The sequence below is a fragment of the Tenebrio molitor genome, chromosome 7 (genome assembly GCF_963966145.1).
Source record: "Tenebrio molitor chromosome 7, icTenMoli1.1, whole genome shotgun sequence".
In the NCBI taxonomy this organism is placed as follows: Eukaryota; Metazoa; Arthropoda; class Insecta; order Coleoptera; family Tenebrionidae; genus Tenebrio; species Tenebrio molitor.
This window is the reverse complement of record NC_091052.1, coordinates 18,222,576-18,242,997: the sequence shown is the minus strand read 5'-3', so window position 1 is coordinate 18,242,997 and position 20,422 is coordinate 18,222,576. Positions and strand designations below refer to the sequence as shown.

At 33.8% G+C, this 20,422-nt stretch overlaps 1 protein-coding gene across 1 annotated transcript; it reads right to left on the bottom strand.

The window, feature by feature from the left end:
* Positions 1 to 680: 680 nt before the first annotated feature.
* Positions 681 to 3,156, bottom strand: LOC138134947 (odorant receptor 42b-like). The gene is made up of 6 exons (XM_069053555.1): positions 3,114 to 3,156; positions 2,535 to 2,864; positions 1,356 to 1,599; positions 1,199 to 1,298; positions 1,033 to 1,137; positions 681 to 983 (listed from the first exon to the last, which is right to left on the bottom strand). Exons 1-6 carry the CDS (start codon positions 3,154 to 3,156, stop codon positions 681 to 683), a joined length of 1,125 nt encoding a protein of 374 aa, XP_068909656.1.
* Positions 3,157 to 20,422: the final 17,266 nt, after the last annotated feature.

Below are 20,422 nucleotides of genomic sequence, written 5' to 3'. Positions count from 1 at the left end.
TAAATCATTGCATTATAAAGATTGACTACTTGGTTGCATTCTAAGTTAAAAGTTTTATTATTTATTTTTTGAAATATCCATTATTACGTAATATTTTTATTTGTCATTTCCTTGGAATGGTTTAACTTATGGATGTTTAATTAATAATTTTTGAGTACTGCGAGTAGTGAATATGCTCTCCTTAGAATCTGTAAGATAATACCGTGAGATCATTCAAATTTATAATTAAAGTTGGCTATGACCACTGACATCTTGATTTAGTTTGTCAAAGTGGCGTTCAAAATTCAATACAGAATATGAAACTGCGAGTTAACAGTTGTATCAAACACCTGGCTTGAATACAACTGTTAACTCGCCGTTTCATATTTTGTATTGAATTTTAAAGCTTCATTTTGCCAATTTAAATCAAGGTGCCAGCGGTGTTGCCAATATAAAAAGTCATAGCCTCCTTTAATAAATGATCTCACGGTACTAAATTAAGCGATCATAGAGGATGTTATTGAAATATATGTACAAAAAAAGTGGATGTGTTTGTTCAACAAGCCCACCCTTAAATATCATAGTGGATAAGGGGAAATTCACTCCTATCCACACATTTTTCACAAAAGTAGCAAGAAATAGGTGTAATTATTTTTAATTGTACCAATTATGAATTGACAACAATTTTTCAGTTTATTAATTTACTTCGAATAAGAAAAGATTTTGATTAGGAAAGTTTTTGATTTATGACTTTTACACGTCATGAGTGTTAAGACCAATTCACTTTTTTGTAAGTGTATTTCAAAATCATCTGTATTTATTTTAATTAGGTAGGTACTAGATATTACCGTTGTAAATGTTACAAGCGACAGATCCAAAATTTTTCCAGCTGTAACAATCATTGGTCTTTTTGAACGTTCCATTAAAACTATTAAAGCTTTTTTCGACTTTAAATCGTAATCGTACCACCTTCCCATATAAATTGCAGTTGTTAAACTGTTGCTCTAAAATACACATACCGTGAAATACAATACCGACGGTATTTTACATTACCTCTTCGTATAAAATGGTTCCAAAATAGCAATAAAGAAATATTTCCAAAAGCATAGTGAGTAAGAACGAGATCATGGCGAAAAATGTAAAAGTAAAAGGTTCAACCTAAATTCAGAACAATTAATAGATTACATTAGTTTGTATTATACATATTTTAAACTATTACCCTACTTAGCTGCAAGCAAGAAATGCAAACTACAACAACTGCTGCTGTAAATTGAGTAAATACTACAGATGAGTAAAGTTTCTCGTAGCATTGTATGAAACTGAAAATTAATATTGTAATGTATCATTTTAACAATTTGTATATCTAACGTTATTACTTGAAAATTGCGACATGGTGGTCAATACATTTTACAATCCTATTGTAAATTATTTTGTTTATAACTTCTTCCTGTTCAGATAAATCGATGTTGTGCTGATACTTCGCATAAAATTCCTCTTCTGCATGTTCTCTGAGATGTTGTAAATTATCTTTCAAGACTTTGAGTTGCATAGTGGCGTAGCAAGCTAGTCCAGATACTAGAGGATCAATGACTCCGTTTGCAATAGCACCATCTCCTATTCCTGCAAAAATCATTTTTATATAATTTACTCAAAAAATTGATATTCACGCATAGTTATCCATGCGTGAAGTGGGTCAATTTCTTACGTGTATTTTTTTTTTTTACTTTGTTAGTACCTACTGTAGTACCTATAGAAACAATGCATAACAGTGTGTGAAATAATGCGATTTAACGCACATGACTATTTCTGTTTATCACTTCACGCACTGTTTTTTATTAGTTACCTAGCAACATGATCACTGGATTGATATACGTCAGATTTCCTTCAAAAATTTGAATTTTATAATTAAGTTTTGAAAACAATAATAGAAAAAATATTGTTTTTTCACGATCGGGAGTAGAAATCAACTTCTCGGATGTCAACGTCGTGACAGAAGTAGAGCATTTTCTCCCTAGGGGCAAATATTTGCTCCCTAGGGAGTTTTCATTTTTTTGACAGTTGTGACAAAAATCTAATGGGAGTTTTAATTTTTTTTGATAGTTGTGACAAAAATCTAATTGTGTTGTCAAAGCAACTACTAATTCCATTAAATTTATCGAAAGATGACAACTCATTTGTCATCATTTTTTTATTCTTAAAATTTGAGATTTTTGTGCTGTTTCTACTCCCTACCGTGAAAAAAAATAGTATATATACTTCTGGAGAGAATGCTCATTTTTCTCCCTCAATATATAATATACTATTATATTTCGTGCGTAAAGATGTTTTTCATGCATTCAAAGGCTTTTACTGCCTCGGCCTGCGTCTCGGCTTAAAAAACCTTTTCATGCACAATAAACACTTTCTTCACGCACTTAATATAAAAATAACTATTTTAAACTACCCAACGCAAACTTTCTAGTACATACCAAAAAAAATAAAAAGAAAGATCAGAACGTAACTTCGAGTATCTACATTGATATTGGAAGGTAACCAAATTTCAATTGGAAACCCACGACCATGTTGAAAAAAAGGTTTTGCAGCCCAAGTAAGAAACGCGACCACACAGAATCCCAAAAATAGCCAAGTATTTCTCTTGCACGTCTTGACACACTTTTCGAGAATTTTCTCCTGTTCCGTGGTGTAGTTGTTGAAAATTGGCAACTCCAACATGTAGATGCTGTCTCTGACGTTGTCGACATTGAACACGAATGGGACTAATTTGAAGATGAAGCAACCGAGTTGAAACAATGAACTGTCGTATACTTGGGTCAGATCAACATCCTTGTCGGCCAACAAATGGATTGCTGCCAGAGTTGGAACCGGAATGGTGAAAAAAATGTAGACTGCAAAAGAGTATAGTTTGTATGGCTGTCTAAATCGGCGAGAAGGGTAGAAGCCTAGTAATCTCATTACGAATAAGTTTAAAGTAAAAAACTTCTTCACTGGACTTTCCATATTGAATTATAAGGTTGTAAGGATTTGGAGACAGATGCTTTCGACTGCTGAGGCTGAAATGATTACTGAATTTACAAGATATGGAACTGTTAGCTGCTTATATCTTTCTGCTTTATAACGTATCTAAGTTGAAGTACTTATAGGACCTTCTTTACTAGAGTCCAATCTACCACCACACATTTGACTGCCTGTCCAATGTGAATCGAAAAGAATGGATTGTTATGTAAGGCATGTCAAGGAAAGAACAGATGTTAGGTAATAACGTCACATCAAACGTGTCACACGCCAGACCACGCCTCGCGCTTGCATTATACATTCGGATTGTGCAAAATAAAGGAATGAAGTTATGAAAATAATCCATTATCATCAATCGTTAAATAATTACTGGTTGGAAATAGGAAGATTTTTGTTGTGGCATAGCGTGCAACTGAAACTAGTAATTATAAATGAAAAATAGAAAATTACAACTGCATTTATAAATCATATCGAATGTGGGACTGCAGAACTAAGCTATGGTTACGGTCTCCCACAGTAATTAATTACCGCTAGCAAGTAGGTGTATAAGATGAAACGTTTAGTAGCGCGAAGTATTGGCATTCACTTGAAAATTATTGGATTTTTTCGTTTTTATCCAAGTGAGAATTTTAGAAAACTATACAGGATTTATTCTTATGACTCTTATGAGGTACATTGCGTGTTTGTTATACCTGTTCCACTGTTGTCCGCTGTAGATCTTTTATTTAGGGAAAACCTAAGTTTAGGAAAGGCATCCGAGAATGCTTTTTTGATCTGTCAATTAGGATGTTTTATCTTTAAACTGCTGCCGTTCATAAACAACGCCGATGAAATGGAAGCCAACATCTACATATATGATAGAGTCGTCAATTTTTTACGTTAAAAACAACAGGACATGGTCAACAGATGCGTCAAGATTTTTAAGAGAAACTGATTTTTTTTTTCATGTTGATTTAACTATTAAATTTTTGTCTTGGGTCTTTAAACCATTTTACTATATAATAATTTAAAATTACCAATGGATGTTTGGTTCCTTTACGATTTTAATTCAACTCCCGCAAGGCATTACCTGACATTTCTTGGAACATGTGTTGGTTTGTACTTACTTTTAAGTAAATCGAATTGATTGCAATTTTCATAGATGAAATTTTAGGAGTCGCTGTCGGTGCTTTTAGAAATGGTGTAATCGATTCACTAATTTCTAGTTTGCTTTGTCATACCATCATGCAATAAATAATCTTTCAACTTTCAACGAATATTGTGAAGAAGTATTTTCAATGCAGATGTTCACACCGAGAAGAAACAATAGAAAGCTAAAATAATGTATGTGAACCAAATCATCTTGGAGTAATGAAAAGAATTATTTCAGAGTACAGGAGAATAATCAAAACTAGGTATAGTTTTGTAGATAGCTATGAAAATACTTACTCGTTGGTAATATTTACGCAATTTTCAGGTAGCGCTGTAGTCGTGTGCATTTCTTGCTTACAGTTGACAATGGTTGCCCTCTTCAAATTATCATTTCTTATGTAATCCTTTTCCTAATCATCACCATACTTACGGAAATTTATTTATACTGTTACTATGGCGTACTATGTACGTAGGTACCATATATCTAAAGGGCCCCACATACTGCGTTTTTGTTCGACGGTTTTGTTTGACGAACAAGTCTGTTCGAATAAAAACGATGCAAATCTGAAGTGTGTGCCTGGAAAACCGTCGGTTTTGCTCGCGAACAAAAATGAGGAAAATTATCAGGTTTACCCTGATTATGTCCGTCGAACTTGTTCGACAGACTTGTCAGTTCGAGCAAATCTGAAGTGTGTGCGGTGAACGGTTTTAAAAAACGTCGGTTTTTGCAGTGGTGTAGTACCAAATAATAAAACCAGATTTTGGCGATTTGTATTTCGCGACAAATTATTGTTTGAAAATGACGGAGTTTCGCCAGATTAACAGAAAGTTCTTACTGGAATTTATAGAACTCTTCGCAGTCTTCCGTGTTTATGGAAAATATATGCTTTTATAGCTAATGCCGCCGCCACTGCATACAAATATAACTTGATATTTATTCACTCATTAAAACCTTATAAATAAAGCTGAAGTGTGTGTGCAACTCGTGTTCGTCGTTTTTGATCGAACAGACTTGTTCGTCGAACAAAACCGTCGAACAAAAACGCAGTATGTGGGGCCCTTAATAGTATTAGTATTAGATATATGGTAGGTACGGAACTTTTTGAGGAGGTATAAGAAATGTACCAGTCAATACTCCGTACGCTGATAGATTGCACGTTTTTAAATTGTAGTTCCAAAACATAGCGCAGTGAAAAGTACCTACTAAACTCTCCATCTCAATTGTTTCACGTTATGTAGAAAACCGTTGTAGCTTTGCAGATTAATTCCTGCCACAATCGTTTCTGTCTTCTTCTGTCAAAAAACGTGCAATCTATCAGAGTATGGAGTATACCTACAAGGTGATTCACGAGTATAGTCCTACAGAAACTCTAGTGGAATTCGACTTTGGTTGTAAATTTATGTTTGTCACTTGAAAAATAGAATTTTATGGTGCAGTAATAATCCTACTGATAAATGCTAATGAGGGTTGTTAGTTTGGGGTTTGCAATGTTAGCTTCAGGCGGGGATGTTACAGGTAGTGGTAGTTGCATTTATGACAACGGTTATTACTTGATAATAAAATCTTATTCTTCCGTTGTTGTTGTTAAATTTACAACCAAAGCCGAATTCCACTAAAGTTTCTGTAGGACTATAATAATGAGTCCGACAAAATTGAAAACGCAACTCACAATACACTTGGAAGGTAAAGCTGGATATTTACCGCATCTATATGCAGGTTTACATTCCAAATCTATTGTATATTGTTACTCGTGAATCACTTTGTATATTCAAATTTGGTATTGCTATTGTTTTCAAGAATAATACTTTGACGAATGCCACTTATATGGCAGAATATAGCCTAAGGGAGTCCGTTTCGGCTCAGGGACGCGAGGGTCGCAGGTTCGATTCCGACCCAGGGCGGAAAAAAAAAGGCTATATTCTATCTCGTGATTTGGAAGTCACGTTAAGCCATTGGTCCCGGTCTATTGAGTTGGTCATTACGCCCCTCATAGATTTGTGAAACCAGTCCTAGACTGTGTAACAACATTTTCTTTGACGAATGCCATTTATATGGGAAAATGGTACGACTATGGCATAAAATATAGAAAAGCACTACCTAATCGTTTTAATGGAACGTTCGAAAAGGCCACTGACTGCTACTGTTGGAAAAATATTGGATTTATCTTTGGAAACATTTACAAAAGTACTCTAAATTAACACTTTTTACCTACTCTATTTCACTAGACAGAAAAGCTTTCGATTAGAAAGAGTTAATCGATGTTTTACGTTAATAGATTTTTTTTTCAGATAGTGAGAAGTGCATATTTGCTACTTATATGCGGTCCTAATAAATCTATATATATATATATATATGTATGTGGAAAGGGACTTTCGGGGAGCTTTTTTATTCGTTGTCGTACGAAGGTGAGGATTTCACTAAAATTCATCTAATTTTTACCTGAAGCCATTTTTATAAAGAAAAGTAAAGAAAAGACAATTTTTGCAAAAAAAGTATGCAAAGATACTTATGGGGTGTTTTTTTTGGTTTGTAGCAAAGCTAGACGTTTGAAGGAATTTTGGGGAACCTTCAGGACTTTCGAGGACTTCCGCAGCAAAATTGGTTGCCTAAAATTTCAGAACTTTTTATACTCTATTGGGACTTTCGAAGAACTTAAGTAAAAGCGAAAATAGTTGCCTAGCTTATGCAGTTTTAACTCCAAGAAAAAAATCAGCAGTAATTAGCCTCTGAATTAATTAAAAATACGTCAGGCAATTCTCTGCCTATACCGCGTTACATTTCGGCCAACTTTATAAAAAAATATTCCTCTTTGTGAATTCACTTTAAAAAAAGATACTTTTGGGGAATTCGTGTTCTTCAAAAGTACCCCTACGAGATATCAATTTTAAGGTTATGTTCTATTGGAAATGATGTTACAGACTATGCTGACCTATCTGAGACTTTTTAAAAAGATCTAATTATTTTGGAGACAAAGCTGACATTAAATTGCTATCCACAGGAATCCCGCTGCAACCCCATTTTATAAAATGTTAAATGTGAAACGGAATCGGGTGACCCTTCTAGTACAATTTGGCAAAATATTTTTTACAACCGATTTTACTTGATTGGTGATTAAAAAATACTCAAAATTCCTTGAAATTATCCCAATCATAAACGAATAAAAAAGCCGGATTCCGAATCATCTTTCAATTCCCGCAAAGGTACTCTTGGGGAATTCGTGTTCCTCAAAAGTACCTTTACGTGATATGCGTTTTAGGAGTATGTTCAGTTGGAAATGATGTTACAGACTATGCTGGCCTTTCTGAGCCTTTTTAAAAAGACCTAATTATTTTGAAGACAAATTTGTCATTAAATTATTATCAATAGGAATCCCGCCGCAACCCCATTCGTAAAAATGTAAAATATGAAACGGAATCGGGTGACCCCTCTAGTATTTGTCGAAATATTTTTATAACGGCTTTTACTTGATTGGTGATAAAAAAATACTCAAAATTCCTTGAAATTATCCCAATCACAAACGAATAAATAAGCCGGATTCCGTATCATTCTTCAATTCACGCAAAGGTATTTTTAGGGAATTCGTGTTCCTCAAAAGTACCTTTACGTGATATGCGTTTTAGGTGTATGTTCAATTGGAAATGATGTTACAGACAATGCTGGCCTTTATGAGCCTTTTTAAAAAGACCTAATTATTTTGAAGTCAAAGTTAACATTGAATTGTTATCAACAGGAATCCTGCTGCAACCACACTCCTAAAAATGTAAAATATGAGACGGAATCGGGTGACCCCTCTAGAATTTGGCGAAATATTTTTATAACGGCTTTTACTTGATTGATGATTAAAAAATACTCAAAATTCCTTGAAATTATCCCAATCACAAACGAATAAAAAGCCGGATTCCGAATCATTCTTCAATTCCCGCAAAGGTACTTTTGGGGAATTCGTGTTCCTCAAAAGTACCTTTACGTGATATGCGTTTTAGGAGTATGTTCAATTGGAAATGATGTTACAGACTATGCTGGCCTTTCAGAGCCTTTTTACAAAGACCTAATTATTTTGAAGACAAAGTTGTTATTAAATTATTATTAGTAGGAATCCCACTGCAACACCATTCGAAAAATGTAAAATATGAAACGGAATCGGGTGACCCCTCTAGTATTTGGCGAAATATTTTTATAACCGATTTTACTTAATTGGTGATTAAAAAATATTCAAAACTCCTTGAAATTATCCCAATCACAAACGAATAAAAAAGCCGGATTCCGAATCATTCTTCAATTCCCGCAAAGGTACTTTTGGGGAATTCGTGTTCCTCAAATGTACCTTTACGTGATATGCGTTTAAGAAGTATGTTCAATTGGAAATGATGTTACAGACTACGCAGGCCTTTCTAAGCCTTTTTAAAAAGACCTAATTATTTTGAAGACAAAGTTGTCATTAAAGTATTATCAATAGGTATCCCGCTGCAACCCCATTCATAAAAATGTAAAATATGAACCGGAATCGGGTGACCCCTCTAATATTTGGCGAAATATTTTTATAACAACCGATTTTACTTGATTGGAGATTACAAAATACTCAAAATTTCTAGAAATTATCCCAATCACAAATGAATAAACAAGCCGGATTCCGAATCATTCTTCAATTCCCGCAATGGTACTTTTGGGGAATTCGTGTTCCTCAAAAGTACTTTTACGTGATATCGATTTTAAGGTTATGTTCTATTGGAAATTGTGTTACAGACTATGCTGGCCTTTATGAGCCTTTTTAAAAATTCCTAATTATTTTGAAGACAAAGTTGTCATTAAATTATTATCAATAGGAATCCCGCTGCAACCCCATTCGTAAAAATGTAAAATCTGAAACGGAATCGGGTGACCCCTGTAGTATTTGGTGAAATATTTTTATAACCGATTTTACTTGATTGGTGATTAAAAAATACTCAAAATTCCTTGAAATTATCCAAATCACAAACGAATAAAAAAGCCGGATTTCGAATCATTCTTCAATTCCCGCAAAGGACTTTTGGGGAATATTCGTGTTCCTCAAAAGTACCTTTACGTGATACGCGTTTTAGGTGTATGTTCAATTGGAAATGATGTTACAAACTGTCCTGGCCTTTCTGAGCCTTTTTAAAAAGACCTAATTATTTTGAAGACAAAGTTGTCTTTAATTATTATCAATAGGAATCCCGCTGCAACCCCATTCGTAAAAATGTAAAATATGAAACGGAATCGGGTGCCCCCTCTAGTATTTGGCGAAATATTTTTATAACAGATTTTACTTGATTGGTGATTAAAAAATACTCAAAATTCCTTGAAATTATCCCAATCACAAACGAATAAAAAAGCCGGATTCCGAATCATTCTTCAATTCCCGCAAAGGTACTTTTGGGGAATTCGTGTTCCTCAAAAGTACCTTTACGTGATATCAATTTTAAGGTTATGTTCAATTGGAAATTGTGTTACAGACTATGCTGGCCTTTCTGAGCCTTTTTAAAAAGACCTAATTATTTTGAAGACAAATTTGTCATTAAATTATTATCAATAGGAATCCCGCCGCAACCCCATTCGTAAAAATGTAAAATATGAAACGGAATCGGGTGACCCCTCTAGTATTTGTCGAAATATTTTTATAACGGCTTTTACTTGATTGGTGATAAAAAAATACTCAAAATTCCTTGAAATTATCCCAATCACAAACGAATAAATAAGCCGGATTCCGTATCATTCTTCAATTCACGCAAAGGTATTTTTAGGGAATTCGTGTTCCTCAAAAGTACCTTTACGTGATATACGTTTTAGGTGTATGTTCAATTGGAAATGATGTTACAGACAATGCTGGCCTTTATGAGCCTTTTTAAAAAGACCTAATTATTTTGAAGTCAAAGTTAACATTGAATTGTTATCAACAGGAATCCTGCTGCAACCACACTCCTAAAAATGTAAAATATGAGACGGAATCGGGTGACCCCTCTAGAATTTGGTGAAATATTTTTACAACCGATTTTACTTGATTGATGATTAAAAAATACTCAAAATTCCTTGAAATTATCCCAATCACAAACGAATAAAAAAGCCGGATTCCGAATCATTCTTCAATTCCCGCAAAGGTACTTTTGGGGAATTCGTGTTCCTCAAAAGTACCTTTACGTGATATGCGTTTTAGGAGTATGTTCAATTGGAAATGATGTTACAGACTATGCTGGCCTTTCAGAGCCTTTTTAAAAAGACCTAATTATTTTGAAGACAAAGTTGTTATTAAATTATTATTAGTAGGAATCCCACTGCAACACCATTCGAAAAATGTAAAATATGAAACGGAATCGGGTGACCCCTCTAGTATTTGGCGAAATATTTTTATAACCGATTTTACTTAATTGGTGATTAAAAAATATTCAAAATTCCTTGAAATTATCCCAATCACAAACGAATAAAAAAGCCGGATTCCGAATCATTCTTCAATTCCCGCAAAGGTACTTTTGGGGAATTCGTGTTCCTCAAATGTACCTTTACGTGATATGCGTTTAAGAAGTATGTTCAATTGGAAATGATGTTACAGACTACGCAGGCCTTTCTAAAGACCTAATTATTTTGAAGACAAAGTTGTCATTAAAGTATTATCAATAGGTATCCCGCTGCAACCCCATTCATAAAAATGTAAAATATGAAACGGAATCGGGTGACCCCTCTAGTATTTGGTGAAATATTTTTATAACCGATTTTACTTGATTGGTGATTAAAAAATACTCAAAATTCCTTGAAATTATCCAAATCACAAACGAATAAAAAAGCCGGATTTCGAATCATTCTTCAATTCCCGCAATGGTACTTTTGGGGAATTCGTGTTCCTCAAAAGTACCTTTACGTGATATCGATTTTAAGGTTATGTTCTATTGGAAATTGTGTTACAGACTATGCTGGCCTTTATGAGCCTTTTTAAAAATTCCTAATTATTTTGAAGACAAAGTTGTCATTAAATTATTATCAATAGGAATCCCGCTGCAACCCCATTCGTAAAAATGTAAAATATGAAACGGAATCGGGTGACCCCTCTAGTATTTGGTGAAATATTTTTATAACCGATTTTACTTGATTGGTGATTAAAAAATACTCAAAATTCCTTGAAATTATCCAAATCACAAACGAATAAAAAAGCCGGATTTCGAATCATTCTTCAATTCCCGCAAAGGACTTTTGGGGAATATTCGTGTTCCTCAAAAGTACCTTTACGTGATACGCGTTTTAGGTGTATGTTCAATTGGAAATGATGTTACAAACTGTCCTGGCCTTTCTGAGCCTTTTTAAAATGACCTAATTATTTTGAAGACAAAGTTGTCTTTAATTATTATCAATAGGAATCCCGCTGCAACCCCATTCGTAAAAATGTAAAATATGAAACGGAATCGGGTGCCCCCTCTAGTATTTGGCGAAATATTTTTATAACAGATTTTACTTGATTGGTGATTAAAAAATACTCAAAATTCCTTGAAATTATCCCAATCACAAACGAATAAAAAAGCCGGATTCCGAATCATTCTTCAATTCCCGCAAAGGTACTTTTGGGGAATTCGTGTTCCTCAAAAGTACCTTTACGTGATATCAATTTTAAGGTTATGTTCAATTGGAAATTGTGTTACAGACTATGCTGGGCTTTCTGAACCTTTTTAAAAAGTCCTAATTATTTTGAAGACAAAGTTGTCATTAAATTATTATCAATAGGAATCCCGCTGCAACCCCATTCGTAAAAATGTAAAATATGAAACGGAATCGGGTGACCCCTCTAGTATTTGGTGAAATATTTTTATAACCGATTTTACTTGATTGGTGATTAAAAAATACTCAAAATTCCTTGAAATTATCCAAATCACAAACGAATAAAAAAGCCGGATTCCGAATCATTCTTCAATTCCCGCAAAGGTACTTTTGGGGAATTCGTGTTCCTCAAAAGTACCTTTACGTGATATGCGTTTTAGGAGTATTTTCAATTGCAAATGATGTTACAGACTATGCTGGCCTTTCAGAGCCTTTTTAAAAAGACCTAATTATTTTGAAGACAAAGTTGTTATTAAATTATTATTAGTAGGAATCCCACTGCAACACCATTCGAAAAATGTAAAATATGAAACGGAATCGGGTGACCCCTCTAGTATTTGGCGAAATATTTTTATAACAGATCTTACTTGATTGGTGATTAAAAAATACTCAAAATTCCTTGAAATTATCCAAATCACAAACGATTAAAAAAGCCGGATTTCGAATTATTCTTCAATTCCCGCAAAGGTACTTTTGGGGAATTCATGTTCCTCAAAAGTACCTTTACGTGATATCAATTTAAAGGTTATGTTCAATTGGAAATTATGTTACAGACTATGTTGGGCTTTCTGAACCTTTTTAAAAAGTCCTAATTATTTTGAAGACAAAGTTTTCATTAAATTATTATCAATAGGAATCCCGCTGCAACCCCATTCGTAAAAATGTAAAATATGAAACGGAATCGGGTGACCCCTGTAGTATTTGGTGAAATATTTTTATAACCGATTCTACTTGATTGGTGTTTAAAAAATATTCAAAATTCTTTGAAATTATCCAAATCACAAACAAATAAAAAAGCCGGATTCCGAATCATTCTTCAATTCCCGCAAAAGTACTTTTGGGGAATATTCGTGTTCCTCAAAAGTACCTTTACGTGATACGCGTTTTAGGTGTATGTTCAATTGGAAATGATGTTACAAACTGTCCTGGCCTTTCTGAGCCTTTTTAAAAAGACCTAATTATTTTGAAGACAAAGTTGTCTTTAATTATTATCAATAGGAATCCCGCTGCAACCCCATTCTTAAAAATGTAAAATATGAAACGGAATCGGGTGCCCCCTCTAGTATTTGGCGAAATATTTTTATAACCGATTTTACTTGATTGGTGATTAAAAAATACTCAAAATTCCTTGAAATTATCCAAATCACAAACGAATAAAAAAGCCGGATTCCGAATCATTCTTCAATTCCCGCAAAGGTACTTTTGGGGAATTCGTGTTCCTCAAAAGTACCTTTACGTGATATCAATTTAAAGGTTAAGTTCTATTGGAAATTGTGTTACAGACTATGCTGGGCTTTCTGAACCATTTTAAAAAGTCCTAATTATTTTGAAGACAAAGTTGTCATTAAATTATTATCAATAGGAATCCCGCTGCAACCCCATTCGTAAAAATGTAAAATGTGAAACGGAATCGGGTGACCCCTCTAGTATTTGGCGAAGTATTTTTATAACCGATCTTACTTGATTGGTGATTAAAAAATACTCAAAATTCCTTGAAATTATCCCAATCATAAACGAATAAACAAGCCGGATTCCGAATAATTCTTCAATTCCCGCAAAGGTACTTTTGGGGAATTCGTGTTCCTCAAAAGTACCTTTACGTGATATCAATTTTAAGGTTATGTTCAATTGGAAATTGTGTTACAGACTATGCTGGGCTTTCTGAACCTTTTTAAAAAGTCCTAATTATTTTGAAGACCAAGTTGTCATTAAATTATTATCAATAAGAATCCCGCTGCAACCCCATTCGTAAAAATGTAAAATATGAACCGGAATCGGGTGACCCCTCTAATATTTGGCGAAATATTTTTATAACAACTGATTTTACTTGATTGGTGATTACAAAATATTCAAAATTCCTTGAAATTATCCCAATCACAAACGAATGAAAAAGCCGGATTCCGAATCATTCTTCGATTCCCGCAAAGGTACTTTTGGAGAATTCGTGTTCCTCAAAAGTACCTTTACGTTATATCAATTTTAAGGTTATGTTCAATTGGAAATTGTGTTACAGACTATGCTGGGCTTTCTGAACCTTTGTAAAAAGTCCTAATTATTTTGAAGACCAAGTTGTCATTAAATTATTATCAATAAGATTCCCGCTGCAACCCCATTCGTAAAAATGTAAAATATGAAACGGAATCGGGTGCCCCCTCTAGTATTTGGCGAAATATTTTTATAACAGATTTTACTTGATTGGTGATTAAAAAATACTCAAAATTCCTTGAAATTATCCAAATCACAAACGAATAAAAAAGCCGGATTCCGAATCATTCTTCAATTCCCGCAAAGGTACTTTTGGGGAATTCGTGTTCCTCAAAAGTACCTTTACGTGATATGCGTTTTAGGAGTATGTTCAATTGGAAATGATGTTACAGACTATGCTGGCCTTTCAGAGCCTTTTTAAAAAGACCTAATTATTTTGAAGACAAAGTTGTTATTAAATTATTATTAGTAGGAATCCCACTGCAACACCATTCGAAAAATGTAAAATATGAAACGGAATCGGGTGACCCCTCTAGTATTTGGCGAAATATTTTTATAACCGATCTTACTTGATTGGTGATTAAAAAATACTCAAAATTCCTTGAAATTATTCAAATCACAAACGATTAAAAAAGCCGGATTTCGAATTATTCTTCAATTCCCGCAAAGGTACTTTTGGGGAATTCATGTTCCTCAAAAGTACCTTTACGTGATATCAATTTAAAGGTTATGTTCAATTGGAAATTGTGTTACAGACTATGTTGGGCTTTCTGAACCTTTTTAAAAAGTCCTAATTATTTTGAAGACAATGTTTTCATTAAATTATTATCAATAGGAATCCCGCTGCAACCCCATTCGTAAAAATGTAAAATATGAAACGGAATCGGGTGACCCCTCTAGTATTTGGTGAAATATTTTTATAACCGATTCTACTTGATTGGTGTTTAAAAAATATTCAAAATTCTTTGAAATTATCCAAATCACAAACAAATAAAAAAGCCGGATTCCGAATCATTCTTCAATTCCCGCAAAAGTACTTTTGGGGAATATTCTTGTTCCTCAAAAGTGCCTTTACGTGATACGCGTTTTAGGTGTATGTTCAATTGGAAATGATGTTACAAACTGTCCTGGCCTTTCTGAGCCTTTTTAAAAAGACCTAATTATTTTGAAGACAAAGTTGTCTTTAATTATTATCAATAGGAATCCCGCTGCAACCCCATTCTTAAAAATGTAAAATATGAAACGGAATCGGGTGCCCCCTCTAGTATTTGGCGAAATATTTTTATAACCGATTTTACTTGATTGGTGATTAAAAAATACTCAAAATTCCTTGAAATTATCCAAATCACAAACGAATAAAAAAGCCGGATTCCGAATCATTCTTCAATTCCCGCAAAGGTACTTTTGGGGAATTCGTGTTCCTCAAAAGTACCTTTACGTGATATGCGTTTTAGGAGTATGTTCAATTGGAAATGATGTTACAGACTATGCTGGCCTTTCAGAGCCTTTTTAAAAAGACATAATTATTTTGAAGACAAAGTTGTTATTAAATTATTATTAGTAGGAATCCCACTGCAACACCATTCGAAAAATGTAAAATATGAAACGGAATCGGGTGACCCCTCTAGTATTTGGCGAAATATTTTTATAACCGATTTTACTTAATTGGTGATTAAAAAATATTCAAAATTCCTTGAAATTATCCCAATCACAAACGAATAAAAAAGCCGGATTCCGAATCATTCATCAATTCCCGCAAAGGTACTTTTGGGGAATTCGTGTTCCTCAAATGTACCTTTACGTGATATGCGTTTAAGAAGTATGTTCAATTGGAAATGATGTTACAGACTACGCAGGCCTTTCTAAGCCTTTTTAAAAAGACCTAATTATTTTGAAGACAAAGTTGTCATTAAAGTATCATCAATAGGTATCCCGCTGCAACCCCATTCATAAAAATGTAAAATATGAACCGGAATCGGGTGACCCCTCTAATATTTGGCGAAATATTTTTATAACAACCGATTTTACTTGATTGGAGATTACAAAATACTCAAAATTTCTAGAAATTATCCCAATCACAAATGAATAAACAAGCCGGATTCCGAATCATTCTTCAATTCCCGCAATGGTACTTTTGGGGAATTCGTGTTCCTCGAAAGTACCTTTACGTGATATCGATTTTAAGGTTATGTTCTATTGGAAATTGTGTTACAGACTATGCTGGCCCTTATGAGCCTTTTTAAAAATTCCTAATTATTTTGAAGACCAAGTTGTCATTAAATTATTATCAACCTGCAACCCCATTCGTAAAAATGTAAAATATGAAACGGAATCGGGTGACCCCTCTAGTATTTGGTGAAATATTTTTATAACCGATTTTACTTGATTGGTGATTAAAAAATACTCAAAATTCCTTGAAATTATCCAAATCACAAACGAATAAAAAAGCCGGATTCCGAATCATTCTTCAATTCCCGCAAAGGACTTTTGGGGAATATTCGTGTTCCTCAAAAGTACCTTTACGTGATACGCGTTTTAGGTGTATGTTCAATTGGAAATGATGTTACAAACTGTCCTGGCCTTTCTGAGCCTTTTTAAAAAGACCTAATTATTTTGAAGACAAAGTTGTCTTTAATTATTATCAATAGGAATCCCGCTGCAACCCCATTCGTAAAAATGTAAAATATGAAACGGAATCGGGTGCCCCCTCTAGTATTTGGCGAAATATTTTTATAACCGATTTTACTTGATTGGTGATTAAAAAATACTCAAAATTCCTTGAAATTATCCAAATCACAAACGAATAAAAAAGCCGGATTCCGAATCATTCTTCAATTCCCGCAAAGGTACTTTTGGGGAATTCGTGTTCCTCAAAAGTACCTTTACGTGATATGCGTTTTAGGAGTATTTTCAATTGCAAATGATGTTACAGACTATGCTGGCCTTTCAGAGCCTTTTTAAAAAGACCTAATTATTTTGAAGACAAAGTTGTTATTAAATTATTATTAGTAGGAATCCCACTGCAACACCATTCGAAAAATGTAAAATATGAAACGGAATCGGGTGACCCCTCTAGTATTTGGCGAAATATTTTTATAACCGTTCTTACTTGATTGGTGATTAAAAAATACTCAAAATACCTTGAAATTATCCCAATCACAAACGATTAAAAAAGCCGGATTCCGAATCATTCTTCAATTCCCGCAAAGGTACTTTTGGGGAGTTCGTGTTCCTCAAAAGTACCTTTACGTGATATCAATTTAAAGGTTAAGTTCTATTGGAAATTGTGTTACAGACTATGCTGGGCTTTCTGAACCATTTTAAAAAGTCCTAATTATTTTGAAGACAAAGTTGTCATTAAATTATTATCAATAGAAATCCCGTTGCAACCCCATTCGTAAAAATGTAAAATATGAAACGGAATCGGGTGACCCCTCTAGTATTTGGCGAAATATTTTTATAACCGATTTTACTTGATTGGTGATTAAAAAATACTCAAAATTCCTTGAAATTATCCCAATCACAAACGAATAAAAAAGCCGGATTCCGAATCATTCTTCAATTCCCGCAAAGGTACTTATGGGGATTTCGTGTTCCTCAAAAGTACCTTTACGTGATACGCGTTTTAGGTGTATGTTCAATTGGAAATGATGTTACAGACTATCCTGGCTTTTCTGAGCCTTTTTAAAAAGACCTAATTATTTTGAAGACAAGGTTATCATTAAATTATTATCAATAGGAATCCCGCTGCAACCCCATTCGTAAAAATGTAAAATATGAAACGGAATCGGGTGACCCCTCTAGTATTTGGTGAAATATTTTTATAACCGATTCTACTTGATTGGTGTTTAAAAAATATTCAAAATTCTTTGAAATTATCCAAATCACAAACAAATAAAAAAGCCGGATTCCGAATCATTCTTCAATTCCCGCAAAAGTACTTTTGGGGAATATTCGTGTTCCTCAAAAGTACCTTTACGTGATACGCGTTTTAGGTGTATGTTCAATTGAAAATGATGTTACAGACTATCCTGGCTTTTCTGAGCCTTTTTAAAAAGACCTAATTATTTTGAAGACAAGGTTATCATTAAATTATTATCAATAGGAATCCCGCTGCAACCCCATTCGTAAAAATGTAAAATGTGAAACGGAATCGGGTGACCCCTCTAGTATTTGGCGAAGTATTTTTATAACCGATCTTACTTGATTGGTGATTAAAAAATACTCAAAATTCCTTGAAATTATCCAAATCACAAAAGAATAAAAAAGCCGGATTCTGAATCATTCTTCAATTCCCGCAAAGGTACTTTTGGGGAATTCGTGTTCCTCAAAAGTACCTTTACGTGATATCAATTTAAAGGTTAAGTTCTATTGGAAATTGTGTTACAGACTATACTGGGCTTTCTGAACCTTTTTAAAAAGTCCTAATTATTTTGAAGACAAAATTGTCATTAAATTATTATCAATAGGAATCCCGTTGCAACCCCATTCGTAAAAATGTAAAATATGAAACAGAATCGGGTGACCCCTCTAGTATTTGGCGAAATATTTTTATAACCGATTTTACTTGATTGGTGATTAAAAAATACTCAAAATTCCTTGAAATTATCCCAATCACAAACGAATAAAAAAGCAGGATTCCGAATCATTCTTCAATTCCCGCAAAGGTACTTATGGGTATTTCGTGTTCCTCAAAAGTACCTTTACGTGATACGCGTTTTAGGTGTATGTTCAATTGGAAATGATGTTACAGACTATCCTGGCTTTTCTGAGCCTTTTTAAAAAGACCTAATTATTTTGAAGACAAGGTTATCATTAAATAATTATCAATAGGAATCCTGCTGGAACCCCATTCGTAAAATTGTAAAATATGAAACGGAATCGGGTGACCCCTCTAGTATTTGGCGAAGTATTTTTATAACCGATTTTACTTGATTGGTGATTAAAAAATACTCAAAATTCCTTGAAATTATCCCAATCATAAACGAATAAACAAGCCGGATTCCGAATAATTCTTCAATTCCCGCAAAGGTACTTTTGGGGAATTCGTGTTCCTCAAAAGTACCTTTACGTGATATCAATTTTAAGGTTATGTTCAATTGGAAATTGTGTTACAGACTATGCTGGGCTTTCTGAACCTTTTTAAAAAGTCCTAATTATTTTGAAGACAAAGTTGTCATTAAATTATTATCAATAGGAATCCCGCTGCAACCCCATTCGTAAAAATGTAAAATATGAAACGGAATCGGGTGACCCCTCTAGAATTTGGCGAAAACTTTTTATAACCGATTTTGCTTGATTGGTGATTAAAAAATACTCAAAATTCCTTGAAATTATCCCAATCATAAACGAATAAACAAGCCGGATTCCAAATAATTCTTCAATTCCCGCAAAGGTACTTTTGAGGAATTCGTGTTCCTCAAAAGTACAGTTGCGGCCGTTGAAAACTCAGACACTTTGACAACGCCAAACTTTTGGCTTTGTAAATGGTATTGAAAGTGACGTTTCTAAAAATGTCACTCAAACATTATCCACATTAATTTCTCTCGCAATGGCTCTTATACTCACACCGTCCCTCAGTCAAACACATTTTTGCAAATCAGATAATTGCGGCATTTCAAAAGTTACGCGCGATTCTGACCTAATATGTCAAATACTGACACTGACTTTATAAACCTTGATGAAAATCCTGTTTACGCTAATCAAATTTCGGAATTTATACAGAGTGTTTAAATCTTTCCTGTCTGAGATTTCAACGGCCGCAACTGTACCTTTACGTGATATCAATTTTAAGGTTATGTTGAATTGGAAATTGTATTACAGACTATGCTGGGCTTTCTGAAACTTTTTAAAAAGTCCTAATTATTTTGAAGACCAAGTTGTCATTAAATTATTATCAATAAGAATCCCGCTGCAACCCCATTCGTAAAAATGTAAAATATGAACCGGAATCGGGTGACCCCTCTAATATTTGGCGAAATATTTTTATAACAACTGATTTTACTTGATTGGTGATTACAAAATATTCAAAATTCCTTGAAATTATCCCAATCACAAACGAATGAAAAAGCCGGATTCCGAATCATTCTTCGATTCCCGCAAAGGTACTTTTGGAGAATTCGTGTTCCTCAAAAGTACCTTTACGTGATATCAATTTTAAGGTTATGGTGAATTGGAAATTGTGTTACAGACTATGCTGGGCTTTCTGAACCTTTGTAAAAAGTCCTAATTATTTTGAAGACCAAGTTGTCATTAAATTATTATCAATAAGATTCCCGCTGCAACCCCATTCGTAAAAATGTAAAATATGAACCGGAATCGGGTGACCCCTCTAATATTTGGCGAAATATTTTTATAACAACTGATTTTACTTGATTGGTGATTACAAAATATTCAAAATTCCTTGAAATTATCCCAATCTCAAACGAATAAAAAAGCCGGATTCCGAATCATCCTTCAATTCCCGCAAAGGTACTTTTGGGGAATTCGTGTTCCTCA